This window comes from Capsicum annuum, chromosome 2 (assembly GCF_002878395.1).
Source record: "Capsicum annuum cultivar UCD-10X-F1 chromosome 2, UCD10Xv1.1, whole genome shotgun sequence".
Classification (NCBI taxonomy): Eukaryota; Viridiplantae; Streptophyta; class Magnoliopsida; order Solanales; family Solanaceae; genus Capsicum; species Capsicum annuum.
This window is the reverse complement of record NC_061112.1, coordinates 148,428,915-148,447,875: the sequence shown is the minus strand read 5'-3', so window position 1 is coordinate 148,447,875 and position 18,961 is coordinate 148,428,915. Positions and strand designations below refer to the sequence as shown.

The following is an 18,961-nucleotide window of genomic DNA, read 5'->3' as shown; positions in this document are numbered from 1 at the left end:
GGGATAGCATGCTTCATGGGTTTATTCAACGTCTCAACATGGTAGGAAAACATGGATATAATTCGCATACATAATTCATATCTCCATCATCATACATGCTTCATGACACCACCATAAAATACGTAACTAACATGGAAATTCATAGTGAAGTGTATAGCTAACATAGGCTTGTCATTTAGATATCATGGAATCATGTACATAGGAATTTCTAGCATCCTAGGCATTTTATCAAACACCTTGCGTGCATTCTCTAAGGCATAGGTGGATTTCATAATTTCATTATATCAAACCACCCAAAATTCATGATTTTCAAGCAACAACCACATATATTCCATGAAAACATCCTTAGATATCATCTTGAAACTTAAACAACAATCATCAACAAGTACCTATTCATATCACCACAAAAAAGTTTATAAAACAACATTTAAAAGCATGATTCTTGAGCTCTATGAACGAATTGAATCCATAGATGAACACTACGCATACCTTAGAATAGTAATCCGTGGAAATTATAGTGAAATAAGCTTGGAATTGGAAACCCCCAATTGAACCCTAAACTTGTTCTTGATATTTCTTGAGAGGATTTCAACAAAACTAGTATATTTTGGTGATTTTGGACCTAAATTACGTGTTAAAGACTATATATAGGGTAGGAAAAATGTCCAAAATACCCTTAGAAACACGAAAGTGTAATGCTGAAACTGGGTGGAGCACCGATATTTAGCAGGCGGCGCCTGCCTTAATGCACCGCTATAGGGCGGGCGACGCCTACAGATCGTCTGGGTCTACTGTTTCGAAATCCAAACAAGCCCTAAACGGATTCCAAAAATTTTAAAACTTACCCGGGATGTACTACAACCTTGCCCCATCACAACGCAACTTGAAAATCAAAAAATGAATATTGTGAAGGTCGTCAAATAAATCCTTGAAGTTTGGAGGTCTAAAATGAAACTAAGTGTTGAACACTTATGAAAATTTCTAAGTCTTGAAGCTTGTAAAGCCAAATGAGCTGAATTCAGACACAACGATTTTGCGGGGTCATACAACAAGACACATTTACTTGGCTGGGCATTCTCTACACGTTTAGATGATTGGCCTTCAACTTTACCACAACCAGAATCAAATTTTGACAAAAATGGAGATTCACATACTGCTGCTGGCTTACATAATCGGCGAGGAATAGCAGGTGTTTCATCCAAGATAGCAGACACAACCACCATGTTTTCCTCAATCCCTTTAACATTATCACTTGCAATTGCATCAACTTTTCTAACATTATTACATACTAAATCAGTTACATCAGTTGTTGCAACACTTTTATCGGGTTGAGTGAACTTAGAAATTTCAGCGTCTGGAATTTCTGACCAGTCAAGCTCATCCTGGCTAAGCACTGCCACATCATCTTCTTTTTGTTTCTTTTGATCACGAAAAGGTTGAGTAAATTTAGTCACTTCAGAATCAGTAAAATTCGATCAATCACTATCAGCTTGACTATTTCTACCCTCCCCTATATCCTTATTTTCACCTGAGCTTTGTGTGAACTTCAAAAAATCAAAATTTGGAAAATTCTTCCAAGCACCATCCTTAGAAGTTTCAGCCGCAGAATCAACATCGACATGACGACCTACGCAATTACCTACAAAATTAACTTTCTCTCCAACGTCATCCACCAAATGCCCAATTACGTCACCATCTACACAATCTGTTGCTTTCCCTACATCATCCATCAAATTGTCACTTATATGATCCACTTCCGGTACAACATCATTTTGTTATCCCACATTAGGTGGATCATTAACTTGATCATCACCTGTACCACCAATATTAGGTGTCTCATCGTCTTTTTCATTTGAGTTGTCACCATCGTTATCACCAATTGATGTACCAACCTGTAAAATAAGTACAATAGTGTATATAAGTGTTGTTAAAAAAACAGGAGAAATTCAGGAAAAGAATACCTTAGGCGCATTCTTTATATCTAGAACTCGAAAAATTAATTCAAATGAGGATTTCATAAGCTTCTCCATTGAGGAAACCTTTTCTGTTAACTAAACATAAAAGGAAAAGGTCAATACATCAATTAACAAAAACATACAAATATTAATAAAAACCTTCGGCATACCATTTTAACATCACTTCTCAAAAGTGCCAATTCATGATCTGAGCTCGACTGATTACATTCTTGTTTACTGGTACTAGGCAAATCAACAGAGTGCACAACCGCATCCACAGGTTTGAAATCAGGTAATTGAAGGATTATTTTTTCAAGAACTGTCGGCGTAATGTTGCGCAACACAACCTGCACATACAAAACAGTACTCAACATTTAAGAAACACATAACAATTTAACAAAACATATATAAATTACAATTTAAAACAATGATATACCTGCTCTTGCCTAATATTAAAAAAATGCAAACTTGACTTCCTTGTAGGTTGGTCTATACTTTACAAACCAATTCAGTATACGTGGCACACCATCACCCACTCGGTTAGCAAGATGGTCATCGGCATAAGGACAACACTCATAAAACCAACACTGAAATGCAAGAGGGAAACCAGCACAACGGTACATAGTTTTTCGCTGATAAACCTTACACTTCATTAACTCCAACATCAGACGAAAACATAATTTTCCCCAAGGAAATGTTTCATAGTTCCCAGATTCAACCAATAAGAAATCATTCTTAGTTATAGCATAACTATACGTCACAGAAAAAATAAAGGAATAAATGAAGAACAAAACAGAAATTTGTAAAGCATTTTCATCACATCGCCACTTTTTTTTCATGAAACACTCTTCTAAATCAAGCTTTGTGACCTTGGACTTTCCTGAAAAATACAACTCCATCAGTTTACTTTCTTCACTAACAACAAACTCATTATTGTAATTTTCAGTTCATTTTAAGCCGCTAATTATAGCAAACTCTTGTAAGCCGAAACATAACCTAGTGTTATTCACTTTAATCCATATTTCATCATCTCTCTCACAAACAAGTTTCCTAAGCAACATTCCATAGATAAGTTGATTTTGAGGAAAAACACTTGGTAAAGATAAGAAATATCCAAAGCAACTATTCTTAAACAAATCAAGTTGCTTCTTGTCCAACTTAGATTTTCACGCAGTCACAATACCACAGTATGTGTGCACGCTGAGCTGACACTTGTAATGATCAGATGGACCAAGAAACAAATCCCAAACCTGCAATACATAAGTATACTTTTAGGTATAAGTATTTCAAAAAGCTACATATATTACGCATACACTATTCATTACAACAGTATTGCTAATTTTACTCTTACAGTATAAATACTCAAACTATACACAGTTCTTATACAATCCTGATACACAAATATTTATACAGTCAATGTACACTAATTGTACTCATACAGTATAAATATTCAAACTATACACAATTCTTATACAATCCTGATACACAAATAGTTATATCGTCAATGTACACTCCCTAATTTTACTCATACAGTATAAATATTCAAACTATACACAGTTCCTATACAATCATGATACACAAATAGCTATACAATCAACGTACACTAAATTTTACAAAAATCATATTACAACAGTGTTTTTAATTTTACAGAGTTACAATATAAATATTCAAACTATACACAGTTCTTATACATTCCTCATACACAAATAGTTGTACAGTCAATGTACACTAAATTTCACAAAAATCACTACCCAATGCATTTCATATACAACACTGACACATATTATATACATCAATAACACACTTATTTCAAATATACACAAATTCTACACAACAATTGAACATCTATCAGACATAATTAATACATACAAAGCACAAATAATATACCTCAAAATCAGTTAATTTGGGTATTTTTCTCTTCCAAGGAACTTTTTTACTTTTCTTTTTGGATGATTGAGCATCATCTTCTCCGTCATCTGATCGATTCAATTTTTTCATTTTCTGGGAGGAACAAGAGCATCTCCTTCATCATCAACATTTATCTTCTCCTTTCCTTTAGATGACTTACCATCATCTTTATCATTTTTTGAATCACTGTTTCTTTGGTTTTTTTCCGAATAACAACAAGATCTGAATCATCACTCACATCTGTATGTGCCCTTTTTTTAGCGGATTTTTTTTTGTTTCGCCATTGATGGAGCACCAACTAATATGTCTCGAGACCTAGTAATTCGACTAGGACTAGCATTAACATTCTTCAAATCCTTCAATCGAACATCAGGATTTGGTAAATCTTCAAAATCATCACTAGTAGCAACAAATTTAGGATCATATCTAGTACCTCTACCAGCTAATTTCGTATCAGTATTAACTTTTTTCTTGATTTTCATCACTACAAATCTTTATCCTTTAGCGTGAACTGTAGGTACAAGTTACTGTATCTCTTTTTTTTTTCGAAAAAAGAACAAGAAAAAGGACACCGCGTAACGTGAACTGTAGGTACAAGTTGTTCTCCCAAAGAACAACTGCAAAGGATACGTGTCCTTTTTTTAATCCTTTAGTGTGTGGCTTATTAAGACGCGTGTGGCTTATTAAAATAGAAAGCTAATAAATGGTATTAAATAAAGTCAAAGTGTCATTACTGTCCAAAAAGGATAACGTGCGCTATTATTGTCCATTAATTTTTAAAAAAACTAAGTGGTGTTCTTTTCCCTTTTCTAATACCCTATCATTGACCCGACCATATCCTCTTAATTGCCCCTTTTATCTCAATTCATCAGAACTACGACTTTACCTCAGCTCACCGACCCGACCTCACCAACCCGACGTTACCGACGACGACATCATCCGCCGGTGACGACAGCGACGTCACTCAGCTGTCCGGTATCATCTCAGAGTCTATTTTTTTGCATTTGTTCAGTTCAGCAAGGGCAAGTAAAGCTGCTGAAGTTCACCCCTCTAAGGTTGAGTTTCTTATCTGCTTCCTTTGCCATTTGAGTTGCTTCTTTGGATCAAACTGTTGCTAGAATAGATCTACTTCCAGGCCTAGGGTTTTGCTGATACAACAAAGGTAGTGTAGTATGACGGGTTCGAATCCTGTGGTGGACAAAGCCTAGTAATGTGGAGAGAGTGATAGAGGTGTCGGGGCAAGGGACATTATCTGTCGAGGTCGAAGAAGCAAAACGACTGATTCTTCTTTTCACGGTTTTCTTCATCTGTCATCCTCCGCAGCTCTCCACTATCCTACTCTAGTTTCCTTTCATGGCTTCACAGGTAAGTTCTTAGTTCTGTCTTTTTCTATTTTTCTATTTGACTTTTTGGGATTTGTTGTTTTGTTGTTTATCTGTAATCTGTGTACAAACTTGGTGCATAATTGCTTTGGATTTTGGACTTTCAACAACAACAACAACAAAGTTCATGTGGTTGATTTTAATTGAAGCTCTATGCGTAATCGTCTTTGGACTTTCAAAAAATAAATAAATTGTGTCTTTTTCACATATGATTGCCAGTTTGCCATGGTGAAGTGAGTACGTGACTGTAATAAGATGAAAAACAATATTTGCTTTGTTCTATTAGCGTTTACCTTTTCAGATAGTCGTATGACTATTTTTTTTTTATTATTGATGTAGGATTTGGAGAAAATTGATTTGAATCAGTTTTACCATCTACACATGAAGGTTGTACGTGTAATTTCTATTGAATATGACACACCACGTGGGAGTAGGGAAAAGGTATTTGCAACGGGCTTTGTTGCGAATGATGGAATTATTGTCACGTCTGCACATCTTTTTCCTTCGGGGGAATCTACTGTTAAAGTACGTAAGCTAGATAAAGAAAGATTTGTCAGTGTTAAGCGCAAAGTTTTTTTTAGACGGATTGATATTGCATTGATCGAGTTTCATAACCCAACTAATGCGGTTTCTAAAGAATATGGTTTGTTTCCAAACAATAAATCCTTATCTGCGGGTCAAACTGTACTGAGTATCGGCAATTATTATTTATACGCAGGATCAGTTGTGATTGGAAGGATTTCATTTCCATGTCCAGATGACTTACCTCTGCCCTGTGGACCCCCAATACTTTGTTTGGATAAAACTGAGAATGACGTATTGAAACGCTTTACCCAATATCGCGTTATGGGTGACTTTTGGAATTGTTCAAGAAATAGAGAAATGACTTTCCAAAAAACTCTCCACACTGAGTTACCTGTCATACATATAACTGGTTTTCCTTCTGCAGGTGTCTGTAACTTTGACCCTTTGAAAGTTGCTGAAGAGGCAAGGTCTTCGGGTGATTATTATTATCATTTTGATGGTGATAGTGCTGGTGCTCCTGTATTTAATATCAGCGGAGAAATAGTGGGCATGGTTTTAATGCCTGATGGCCCAGCTATAGTTGCCATTCACTTTATGATGATAGAGAAGGTTATATCGGTATATAAGAGTAACATTGGTGCAAAAAGGTAAATTATTTTTATGTACTCATTGATGTTTGTCATTTGAGGGATGGCCTTGGCTCAGCGGTAAGCTTGCTTACCGTGGTGTGCCAGGGTCGGGGGTTCGAAACGCCCCTCCAGCGAAGTTGGGGTGAGGGCGCGTAGGTCGGGCCCGGAGTGGTCCCCCCTCCCCGACACCTACGGAGTAGGTATGAACCGGGTCGTCCCTATTGATGTTTGTCATTTGCCTAGTAGTGTTGGTGATTTTCTTGACCCAGGCATGCCATTATTTGACAACTGCTATGTTACTATAATTGACTTCTCATTGGGTTGAGTGCGAACAAGTTTATATGGTTATTTTCTGTTTTCTGTTGTTTGTAACTAATCATTTTTGGCATTTGTATTATGCACAGAGACAACAGTTGAGAGCTGCTAGAGAGTTTGGAGTCTGGACCTTACTGAACAAAAAGAAAATCTCTGATAGCGACACAATTTTTACAGAGAACCGGAGTGAAGATTGTTTAGTTCAAATCCTCTTTAATGAAGATCAGCTTAATTAACAATAAGTTTGTGATTGTTAGTAATGATTGTCTAGATTTGATATGGAGAGTTCATTTGTTATGTTGTACTAAATTTTTGATGTTTTCTTTTGCCATTGTGGAATGAAAGATCTTTTGGGTGTAATATGCTTATTCTGAGGTCTTTAATGATATGATTGTTTGGGTTCTGTTTACTTTTCTTTTGTGGAATGAGAGATGGTCTGGAGATATTTTCTCCTACTTATGTTCACCCCTCCTTTTAAAAATTTTGAAAGTTGAAACTGATGGCACATACATTAACTTCTGTTTGGTAGAGGAGTTGGTCAGAAGGCAAAGAATATTTTGTTTGTCCAACATTTGGAAGGCTGATAACATTTCGCTTTGGGAAGGAGTGGTGAGAGGTGACATCTGATAATTCTATGCTAGTAAAGATGGAGGTGCTTGGATATCTCATGTTTAAATATTGCTTTAGTTACTGATACTGGATTTTTCCTAATCCATCCCTTCCCACCTCAAACTTCTTTGCTGATCCACTAGACGGTATCTAATAAGACCATCAATTCAAGACCTTAGAGTTTCAAACTGATAAATGTGCTTTCGCCTTTCGTATTGGAATAGCAGGTGCAGGAGCAATATCTCTAACAATTAGATAAAGTTTACCTTGTTTGTGGTCTGGAAGTTTTATCCCGACAGTACTATATGCTGATTGATTAGTGAATTTATGTTTGCTGGCTCATTCCAAGTCCTGAACATTGATAATTCTAAGTTCAAACATTTTTTAAGTGTCTGAATTTTAAAAATTACGAAGATTAGATATATTTTTAGCCTATAATTGCAATAGATATGCTTCTCCTTGCTTTCAAACTCCACCATCCTCGTCCCCCCCTTTTGTGTGGGAAATTCCGATAAGCATTTACAGGATTGGTTGTATTTTGTTGCAGGGATCGTTATGGCTTAGCAACAAATTCAGACATATATAGAGATGCCTATGCCTTGATTAAAAAGAATTCATCGCCACGTGAGTGATTCCTCATTTACCTGTGCGACAGGACGAAGTGGAAGTATCAAGTTGTACTCAGGGTGGAGGCAGGATGATAACAGTTCAGAAAATGGTGCTTTTCTTTGAAGCAGCTGAGTTGAGTTTATTTAAGTTTATAAATACTACTATATATCAAAATTTGAGTAGCTTTGCTCTACATTTATCAAGACGCAGCTACAGCCTAGTCTTGTACAGTATCCGGTGGAGTGTTGTCTTACATATTAGATGATGATGGTGTATGAACTGCAAGTTCAGCTTGGATTAGCTTTAGTTCTTTGTATGTTGATTTTGTATGTACATTTCCGTTGGTTGGATTTGACTTCTTCACATGCTGGTCGGTTTTTTCCTTTATGAATCTCCAGGTCCAGGCGGTTTTTTTTGGTTGGCTGGTATTGAATTCTATCTATTTGTGTTGTTTTATTTTCTTTGCTGTCTGTAGTTTTGTCATGGGAGATTCTTTGTGGTTTGTAAAATTCCCTCCTCGCTAATTGCTTTCTTTTAGCAAAGGCACTTACCTATTCGTGGATAGTAATCATTCTCTTGAATTTTTTCCATCAAGCAGCAAACTTCATCTTTGGAAGAAATTCAAGTGAAGCATGAATTATCATTTGATTGATATGCTGAAGCAAAACTAGCTTTGGTGAATTCTTAATACAAGGACTTAACTAACCCTACATTAATGAAATATGTTCGAAAACTATTTACAAAACCCAGCTAGTGGATATTCCAACTTGTGTTACCAAATAATGTGCAAAATAGACTTCTATGGATTCCCAGTACTAGTTACAAAAGGAAACAATTTTCTGTACTCTCCTTTTCCCAAGTGCACTACTATCAAGTACTCTCCCCAGCATCAACCTCGAGTTTTGCAGCGCTAATTTGGCTGATAGACCTGATTTAGACGCATTGGGTTGTGCTACTGGTGTGGAACCAGCTTCAGTTCCGAGCATTGCAAACTGCAGTGGCCCACTCCGAGCCTTAAATGAGGTCTGCGGTGCAAGAATCTTCTCTTCAGCGGCAGCAAGTCCATTCTCAAATTGTCCCAGCTCATGCGATTGTGATCCAGGTAAGCTACAGCTCTGCAATAGGGCTTCTAATACACTAAGGCCTCCCAGCACAAAGTTCTCTCTACCGAGATACAATTGCATACGTAAGTGTGACTTTGCGCAGCATCCATTGGAGTATACTGAAGCAACGCCTTCAGCATAAAAGTATGACACGATTATATTCAACTAGCCCCTTCTCAAGAAGACATAGGAGGGCGCAAATGCTAGAGCCAATTGCTTGGGGAACCATTCATTGCATAGTAATGGTGAAACACATGCTAGAAGGGGTTCTATACTTTTGATCTCACAATGGGAGTAAGCCACGAAGACAGTAGCCAATTCATCTATTGCTTTAGCTCGACGCCAGACAGCCATATTAGTTGAAACATAGCAAGCCTTTTGACTCTGTTGATGGAGTGGTGAAGCAGGACCAACCACCGCATCCTGGTTAAGCAGTAAGCAGAGCCAGGGAAATAAGCCTGTTATATGCATTAGCAGGCGTGTTTCTGCATCACCAAAAATTTTGAATCACACGAAGGCACAGTGATCCTCGATAGAACTTCAATGGAAACACCATGACTGACTGTTGATACAAGGCCTTTAAGAACCAGTCGCTGCACTCCTTCGAACACTGGCACCTTTGCATTGGAGGGTAGTGGCTCACTAGCACTCCATGATTCCGGACGCTGGAAGTGAGAATTGTCGCCGACAGTTGAATCAAGCTCATCTCTGGGCATGCTTGAAAGAAGCACATTTTCAGTTGTTCTATCTCGGAATGATAAGCTATCAATTACACGACAAACGAGTTCCAGCACCTGACTATCTACATGAACGAAGTTTGTATGCATCATGGCAGCGCAACCCCAGAAAAGCATATCACCTTCTCTGGCTCCATATTCTCCACCATCACCCGTAATGTCAACAAGATCTCCATAACAAAGCCTAGAGCAGCTGGTACTGGGTTACTCAGGCATCTCTGAAGGCATCGTAGCAAGGATACACAAGCATCATTAGTCTTGCTACACAAGCATCATTAGTTACACGCGGCCGCAGTGCACGGTGTATCTGGTGTGAGCGGCGGGCCAGGTGTCTCTATGTGCATTCCATAGACCATTTAGTGCCTTTGCTCCCCAAGTTTCCCGTAGATCTCCTTGGAAAAAGGTATCATCAACCATGCTCTGCACTAAAGCAGATAAGAGAGATGCACTTGGCAGTTCTGTCCTGACAACTGTAGTGTCCTTCTCCCACATCATGCTACCTCGCTTAGATTGAACATACTTTATCAAGCTCACTACTTGCTGCTTGTTCTCTCCATCACTGATTTCAACATCACATACATTCCAAGTGACACACAGCAAGGGACACAACAGATTAACAAGACGGTGCTGACAATGCTCCACGACAATATCCTCTGAACTAAAGTGACATGAAAGAGCAAGTAAATGCTATCGGAAATCTTCATCATTCTCATAGGCAATTTCAGCAAGTAAAATTAAGGCAATGTCTGCATGAGTGAGTAGGTACTGCTGATGACCTTGCAATGCTGATTGAAGTTCTTTTGCATTAACAGCATGTGTTCCAGACGCCCAGTGCAACCCTTCTTCCGCAGAATTTGGGGTATCAATGTGATAATATCTAGTCTCGAGAGACATGGCGGCGACTTCGCAGACTTCCTGTTGAACTCCGTACTCCCATTAATGGCCCTGACATGTTCACCAGTGATGGAAGAAGTTGGCCAGACCGACCAGCAGTCAGAGGAACAATATTCAACTCAGGAGGCATAGGACTCAAGAGGCCCCGAAGCACTTCTGCCTCCAACCGCTAATGTTCTCCAGCTCAAGTTCCCACTTGTGTTTCTTAGAGGACCATCAAGAGATCCACAAACTAATAAAGGTGACATGTGAGGTTGGCTGTCTACAATTGATGAAACTTTAGTTACTGACGGCCCCGGAGAGAATTCCAATACGAAGTTTCCATTACCATATCTGTTTGCACTAGGCCTAAGAGGTTCCATGTTATCTTCAAGCATAAGCTGAGCCAGTTGATAAACCAGGTGATCAATGGTACGCTGGACGCAGATACGAGCCGCCAAGTATAAACCAACCCTTTTAGCAACAGAAAAATATGTAGCAAATGCACCACTTATTTCTGCTGATGCATTCGAATCACAATCCTCAATCCCTTTTGCAATCAAAAAATCTGAAACTGGACTTATGTTCCGGGGTTTGCTAGCAATTTTACTCCAAAGCTTTTCAATTTCATCCAGAAACTGATCACCATGTCTCCATGTCACATAATAGAGACTTCTCAATAATCTCTAGCTTCAGCCAGAGTCCTTGAGTTTCCAGAAATTGAGATTCTCAATCCATGGAGCCATGCAGGTGAGGACTTGATGCTGTGCAATTATATCAACAGCAGCAAGTTGCCTTTGGGTAATTCTTCAAAAAACAACTGGCTCAATTCAGGATGATCTTTAGCAAGTTTGCAAGAGAGTTTATATTGGAACTGTTGATATGAGTCTGGAAGGTTCCCAACTACAGCAGGCTCTGTAGCTTCCATACCCCTCCATCCCATCATCGGCCCATTCACGGACAGAAAGCATTTCAAGCATTTGGAGGGCATCATCACGAATCTGTCTGGAAGGACGTTGTAGGGTATCAGACTTAGGAGTCTCTGTATTTCACATTTTGGAATTTCTTGATGCATAGACTTCAGCTAGCACACTGAATAGCCAACTGCAATTGCAGCATCGGAGTAGTAGCAGTAGCACTGTACCAAATAAAGACTTGTAAGTATTTCAAAGGTATAAAAAAACAGATGCTAAACATCTACCTAGGGCAAGAGAAGTGATATAACTAGCTCCAGTTCAAAAAAAAAAATCAAAGTAGAGGATCTGCATTTTCAAACATTATTTATTGATACTAAATAGAACAAGAAGAAGATGATACAAGAATGCCACCGCTGCACCAACTAAACAGAAGGCACAGCAGAGGCAACTCATTTTCCAATTAAAAATTGCGTAAAAGAGTAAATACTTACTAAATGGTTTACCTCCTGAAACCAATGCAGCACACACGCTCACCCACAATATTGTCAGTGAACATAAAATTCATTTTTTAGAAGGTTAAAATGATTTAAGGAAAGTCTTTTAATAAAAAGTATAGAGTGCAATAAACAAATGAATCGCACCATGAACTTCCTATAAGCAGTAGGAAACAAATCCAAGTTTTTTTGCCAAGTGAAACTCGAAGATGACCTCCTCTGTGCCTATCACGACCAGTTGTTCCTCTGTCACCTTCACCAGTGTAATTTGAATAAGATGGAGTTCTTGAATCAGCAGGTGAATAACCAAAGGGTGCCCTGAATAGGCTATTTATCCAAGATATTACACGGCCACTCATCTTTCTTGCATTGTCATCAAAGCAGGGTCCATACAACAGTGAAGCCATTGCATTCATGGAAGCCCATTGGATTATACATGTTCATTCAGTTCTTTATAAAAAGTGAGTTTGTCTATAGAATCTTTTGACCGAGACTGCTGAGTAGACTTGTATCGTTCTACTTCACGTCGATAATCATTAACACCATCCTGACTCCATGTATTGCCAGCATCATCGCTCCAGGAGAGCAGAAGATCAAAAAGACACTTCCTAGTTCTAATATCAAATTTCTCTGATTTCGACTCAACAAATCCAGGGGCCAGAGATCTCAGTACAGAAGCAAGTGCAGAACGGAGGAGTTGCATCTCCTGGAAACTCTCAGCAGACGCTGTTAATATCTGTCTGGCTGTGTCTTCGATGAACTTCAAATAATGTAGGCGGGAAACAGGCTTCCTACTAGGCATTCCAGGCCAGATGTTTTCTGAAACTGGACAGTATATATTTGCAATGTGTACACGAAGTTCTTCTCGATGGGACCTTTGACTCTGCAATGAAACAATTGAAATTCTACTAAAAAGATCCAAAGCACAGAATTTTTAAGAATGAGACAGGCAATCAGCAATTTACAAACTTGGCATGGGGAATCGCTCAAAGGACTGTCACAGCGGTTTCAGCAAGTTCCATAACTGTCATTTTCTTTAGCATAAATTAGGAAATCTCCTATTCATGTAATAGATGTGTGTGCAGTATATTTTTCGATACATGAATTTGACATGGTTTTTTTTTTTTTTGGAACTTTGTATAAATTGATAGAAACATATCAGTACTTAGGCTGTACTGAGGCCATATTTACAAGATAAATCCTATGATCCTATGTCTACAATGAATCCAACACATCAATAATAGATACAAGATCATTAGACCAAATCTGATTACACCAAAACCACAGAATCAAGATACAATTCAACTTGATCTGTTCTATACTATTCTCTACATTCTTAAAGCACCTAACACTCCTCTCTTTCCAAATTGTCCTCCATATGCTAGCTGGTATGAATCTCCATCTACTTCTGCTTTTAGCCTGAATCCCGGCTTCTTCCCAACTTTGAAGGGTCTCTGTAATCTTTCCGGATGTAGACCAAGACAAACCTTTGATATTTAGGAATAGCCTCCATAATATTTCTGTCATTGCACAATGACGGAACAAATGCTTAACAGTTCTGCCTGCTCTCCACAAAAAAACACAAGTAGGACATAGTGTCATCCCCCTTTTCATCATATTGTCTTTTGTAAGAACTGCTTCATTGGATAGAAGCCAAATAAAACAAGCCACTTTGTGAGGAATAATTACCTTCCAGATAATTCTCCAGGGCCATTTGACATTCCAGTGATTGAGGTTGTTCATCCTCCTATATGCTTTGCCAACCTTTAAGGTTCCTTTTTCACTACCCGGCCACCAAAGTTCATCTTCCCCTTCTTGTGCACCTTTAAACTGGCCAATAGTGCTAAAAAATTCTGCGACTCTTGTGATTTCCCAGTCATTTACTTGTCTTCTGAAATTGATCTCCCACCCTTCGGTTGTCCACATTTCTGCAATGGTCCTGTGTTGCTGTAGCATTAAGTTATAAATGTCTGGATAAATATTCCTCAAAACCCCCCATCTCATGCCAATCATCTACCCAGAAGTTTGTTCACTTTAATCTTGGTGCTGATCTTGAACTCATCCCACAACGCCCTTATAGATCTCCACAAGTTCACACCATATAGTGTACTTACTTCCCTTGTCATCCACTTGTTTTCCTCCTCGTACTTGTCGTCTTCAATGACTTTCCCCACAATATTTGCTTATCATTAGCATACTTCCACAACCATTTCATTCGGATTTTTAATGCCCAACCCCCCGTAACTTTTCTCTACTATCAAATTTTCCCATTCGACCAAATTGTAAAATTTTCTGTCCTTGTTTCCTTGCCATCTTGGTGGGGGTATTATTCTTGTTATGATACCTTGTTTCATGCTTTATTACGAATCTGTTTACTTTTCTCTGTTTTCTATTACTTGTGGGTGTCGTACTTATGTTATGCCATCTTGTTCCATGCTTTACTATGTATTTGTGTAGTATTCCGTGTCTCGAGCCGAGGGTCTATTGGAAACAGCCTTTCTACTTCTTTAGAGGTAGAGGTATGGACTGCGTACATCTTACCCTCCCCAGACCTCACTATGCGGGAATACACTGGGTTTGTTGTTGTTGTTGCTTGTTTCCTTGCCATAAGAACTTCCTTCTAATCTTGTCCAATCTATCTGTGCCCCTACGGGTATGGGAAATAAGGACATCATGCAAGTTGACATAGCATCAAGGATAAAGTTAAAGTTAATGGGAGTTACCCTGCCTCCTAGTGACAAGTATTGCCCCTTCCATCTCGCCAGCTTCTTTTCAAACTTCTCTATTACACCATTCCAGATTTCTTTGGATTTTGATTTGGTACCCAAAGGCATCCCAAGGTATGTCGTTGGTAGAGCCCCAACCTGTCCACCTAAAATTGTATTCAGAGTTTCCATGTTGTTTACTTCATTAATGGGGTATAAAAAAAACTCTCTCCAATTAATGTGTAACTCGAGAATCCCTTCAAACAGAACCAGTATCACTCTCAAATATTTGAGTTGATCTTCTTCTGCCCCAACAAAAGATGTGTATCATCTGCATTTTATCGATGAGTCACCTTTAAAATTTCTCTTTCTTATCTGGCCACATCGAACCTGCTCAACCAGCCTCTTGTGTGCTATTTTGATCATGTTGTTGAGTCCCTCTATGGCTAACAAAAACAGGAAGGGGGATAGAAGATCCCGCTATCTAAGGCCCCTTTGTGCTCTAAAAAAAACCTACTGGGGCACTATTAGTCAACACCGAAAAGTTCACTAAAGATACACACAATTTTATCCACTGAATCCACTTAAGTCTGAATTCCATCTTCTCCAAAACTCCAAGCAAGTAATTCGAATTAACATTGTCAGAAGCTTTTTCGATGTCAAGCTTGCATAAAATTCCTTCTTTAGTCTTGACCCTACAGCTTCATTTGCCACTAGGACTACATCCATAATCTGCCTACCTTTAATAAATGCCATTTGTTGTGAGTCGACCAACTTTTCCATCACCCCTTTCAATCTCTCTGTTAGAACTTTGGAGAAGATGTTATATATACTTCCTATCTGGCTTATGGGTCTGAAATCCTTCAACTTAGTGACACCTTTCTTCTTAGGAATGAAGGCAATGAAAGTAGCATTGAAGCTTCTGAAGGTTTTGAAAAGCCTTCATTATATCATGTTAACTATCTCCCAACATTTAATGAAGAAGCCTATAGTGAAGCCATCAGGTCCAAGGGCTTTGTCCTTTGCACAAAACTTGAGACACTCCAACACTTCTTCCTCGAAGTTTCTCTGTAAATTCTCTTTCTACTCTATGGAAATATTTAGCGAAGATGATGGAGAAGATGGGATACGGGTTGAAGTGGCTAAACTGGATAAAATATTGTCTAAACTGTTAGATTCTCTATTCTTATCAACGGCAACCTTGTAGGCTTCTTTCAAATACAAAGAGGACCCAGACAAGCTGATCCACTATCACCTTTCTTGTTTTTTATCACCACGGAAGGTCTGAATAACATGATAAAGACAACAAACACGAGAGGATGGCTTAGGGGATTTGATGTTGCTAGTGAAAAGACTGAAAGAGTAGAAGTGACACACCTGCAATATACAGATGATACTCTTATATTTTGTGATGCCGTGGACGAACAACTTAAGTACTCGAGGGTGATACTTGTTCTATTTGAAGGGATATCTGGTGTACATATTGATTGGAGGAAGAGTGTAGTGTATCCGATCAATGAAGTCAACAACATGAATTGGTTAGCATCAATATGGAATAGTGATTGAGAAATGTGAGAAGAAATTGGCAAGATGGAAGACTCAATATTTATCTCTAGGAGGAAGGTTGACACTTATCAACTCAGTACTGGATGTCTTACCTACATAGATGATGTCTCTTTTTCCATTGCCTGCAAGGGTTATTAAGAGGCTGGACAATATCAGAAGAAAATTCTTGTGGCAAGGTAGTAAAGACAGAAAAGGATTTCATCTTGTAAAGTGGAAATCGGTGACAATTGACAAGAAGAATAGAGGGTTGTGGATAAATGTAATACCCCGTAAAATTCGTAGTTCAAAATTCAGCTTTTAAAGCTTTTTCATGCTTCAAGACAGAGAAAATTTTTGCTAAGTGTTCAACACTTAAGTCTCATTTTAGTCTCCCGAACTTCGGGGATTTATTTGACGACCCTCCCGACCTCTGTTTTTGGATTTTCAAGTTGCGTTGCGATGGGGCAAGGTCGTAGTACAACCCGGGCAAGTTTCGAAATTTTTCGGATAGCGTAAGGGCACGTTTGGATTTGCAAAACAGTAGCTCCACGCGATAAGCCCGCGTCGCCTGGCCTAGAGCACCGCTCTAAGGCAGGCGACACCTGCTAAAAGCGGTGGAATAGACCAGGCGGCGCCTGCTAAGTCCAGTGCTTGCCCAGTTTTTCTGCACTCAACCCCCGTGTCCTTAAGGGCATTTTGGTCCTTTTGCCACCATATATATACTCTATAACACGGGATTTGAGCTTCACAACACCAAAATACATCCCTTTTGTTGATTTTCTCTCAAGAACAACCAAGAACAAGCTTAGGGTTTAATTGGGAACTTCAAGAATCAAGCCGTTCTCACCGTAGACTTCACGAATTCTTAATCCCAGGTATGCGTAGTGTTCATCCACGGGTTCCTTTCATCCGTGGAGTTCAAAAATCATGTTTTTAAATGTGTATTATGAATATATGATTTTGATATGATCTTGTTCATGGTTTATGTTGATTATGGTGTTACTAAAATGTTGTTGTGATGAATATCCATGAAGTGTGTGATTGTTTTGGTTGAGACCCAAGAAATTGGGGGTAGTAGATGGTGAAAAAAAATGATGAACACACCTATGCTTTACAAAATGCATGTAAGGTGTTTGATAAAATGTCTAAGAAACTAAAAATCATGCAATATAGCTAAATTGTGACTACGTGAAGAATTTAGGCCTAACCCGTACGTAGCCCCCTTAAATACACACTATTTTTCAGTTAGACACCTCAAGTGGACTTTGTTCCATTTAGGCACCTCAAGCGGCCTTAAAGAGTGCCACTTTGGCACCTTTTGATGAATCAGAAAATTTATACTTTGTGCGTGGATTACACACGCTTGGTGAGGTAGAAAGTGACAAATAATAGCTGGCACGTGTCATTTTTTCTAAAAAATAATTTTTAAATCATTAATTATTTAAAAAAAAAATAATCACCCGCCACCCCAACCTACCCACCCCACCGTCCCCCCACCCCGCTCACCTACCCACCCACCCGCCACCCCCACCCCACCTACCCCACCAATCAATTTTTTTTTAATTAATTTTAATTCTTCTTCACGAATTTAGCTTTATTTTTTAATTTCTTTCATCAATTTTGCTTCGATTTTCAATTCTTCACTGATTTTTCTTACTTTTTATGCTTCGGTTTTAATTTTTTTTAATTGATTTTGTTTGAATTCAATTTTTCCTCACTGATTTAGTTTTATTTTTCAATTTTTCTTCATCGATTTTGTTTTATTTTTAGTTTTTCTTCATGTTTTTTGATTACTTCTTATTTAAAAAAAAGTAAGATTCTTGATTTAACCATTTTAGTATAAGGATGTGCTAAGGAAAAAATGGTGGTAAGTTAATGGATTGAAAGAAGAATAAGAAAATAGAAGAAGAAGAAATGAGAACAAAAATAAAAATTACGAAAATGCCATTGAAACACACCTTCAATGCGTGTCACACGCACTTTGCCAACTCAGCAAAAAGTGTCAAAGTGACCCACTTTATACCTACTTGAGGTGTCAAAATGAAACAATGTCCACTTGAGGTGTCAAAATGAAAAATGGTACGTACTTATGGGGGCTGTGTATGGGTTAGATATGCCCCTATGTTCCAAAGACTTCCATGTTGATAATGTGCCTTGTAAATGTTGTTAGATTGTTCGTGAACTAGTCTTATGAGATTATGCTATGCTTACTTGCAAATCCTACTTATGTACAAAATGTATGATAACCATGTACTTCATGAAATCCCCCAAGTTATGATATTATGGATTATTGATGTTGTTCATGTATTCAAGTCAGTCATGTGTGTCAGTTTCCTTTCATCGAGTCCTGGGGGTAGATGTACCCGAAAACTATAGCTGTGTGCCTAAGCCAGTGTCATGTTTCACGATACTCTCAGTCGAGCAATGTTCAGTAGATTTCAGTCAGTCTCATGACTCAGGAAACTCATGTAAACTCAATATCAGTTCAGTCCTACTCGGTACTCAGTAATCCAGTAAATCTCCGAAATCATGATTTCAGTTCAGTATTAGATATCAGTAGTATTCCGTCAGTCAATGAAATTACAGTAAAACTCAGTTCACATACAATTCACTAATCATGTTCAGTCTCTTCAGTTGGGTGTAGAAGTTAGCACC

At 38.4% G+C, this 18,961-nt stretch overlaps 2 protein-coding genes across 7 annotated transcripts; one reads left to right on the top strand and one right to left on the bottom strand.

The window, feature by feature from the left end:
* Positions 1-4,639: 4,639 nt before the first annotated feature.
* On the top strand, positions 4,640-7,123 carry LOC107860406. Of its 6 annotated transcripts, XR_007052554.1 has the most exons (5): positions 4,640-4,918; positions 4,999-5,228; positions 5,585-5,770; positions 5,964-6,417; positions 6,804-7,123. XR_007052554.1 is itself a non-coding variant. In XM_016705749.2 (4 exons), the coding sequence occupies exons 2-4, from the start codon at positions 5,217-5,219 to the stop codon at positions 6,814-6,816; spliced, it is 858 nt and encodes a 285-aa protein (XP_016561235.2). In that variant the 5' UTR covers positions 4,656-4,918; positions 4,999-5,216; the 3' UTR covers positions 6,817-7,123. The 6 variants fall into 6 exon arrangements, 1 of the variants encoding a protein (XP_016561235.2); XR_001671531.2 differs by having other exon boundaries at positions 4,640-5,228; positions 6,195-6,417; XR_001671530.2 differs by having other exon boundaries at positions 4,649-5,228.
* A 6,017-nt stretch (positions 7,124-13,140) lies between these two features.
* Positions 13,141-14,494, bottom strand: LOC124896107. Its single transcript, XM_047407490.1, has 2 exons — positions 13,746-14,494; positions 13,141-13,618 (listed from the first exon to the last, which is right to left on the bottom strand). Exons 1-2 carry the CDS (start codon positions 13,768-13,770, stop codon positions 13,272-13,274), a joined length of 372 nt encoding a protein of 123 aa, XP_047263446.1. The 5' UTR covers positions 13,771-14,494; the 3' UTR covers positions 13,141-13,271.
* Positions 14,495-18,961: the final 4,467 nt, after the last annotated feature.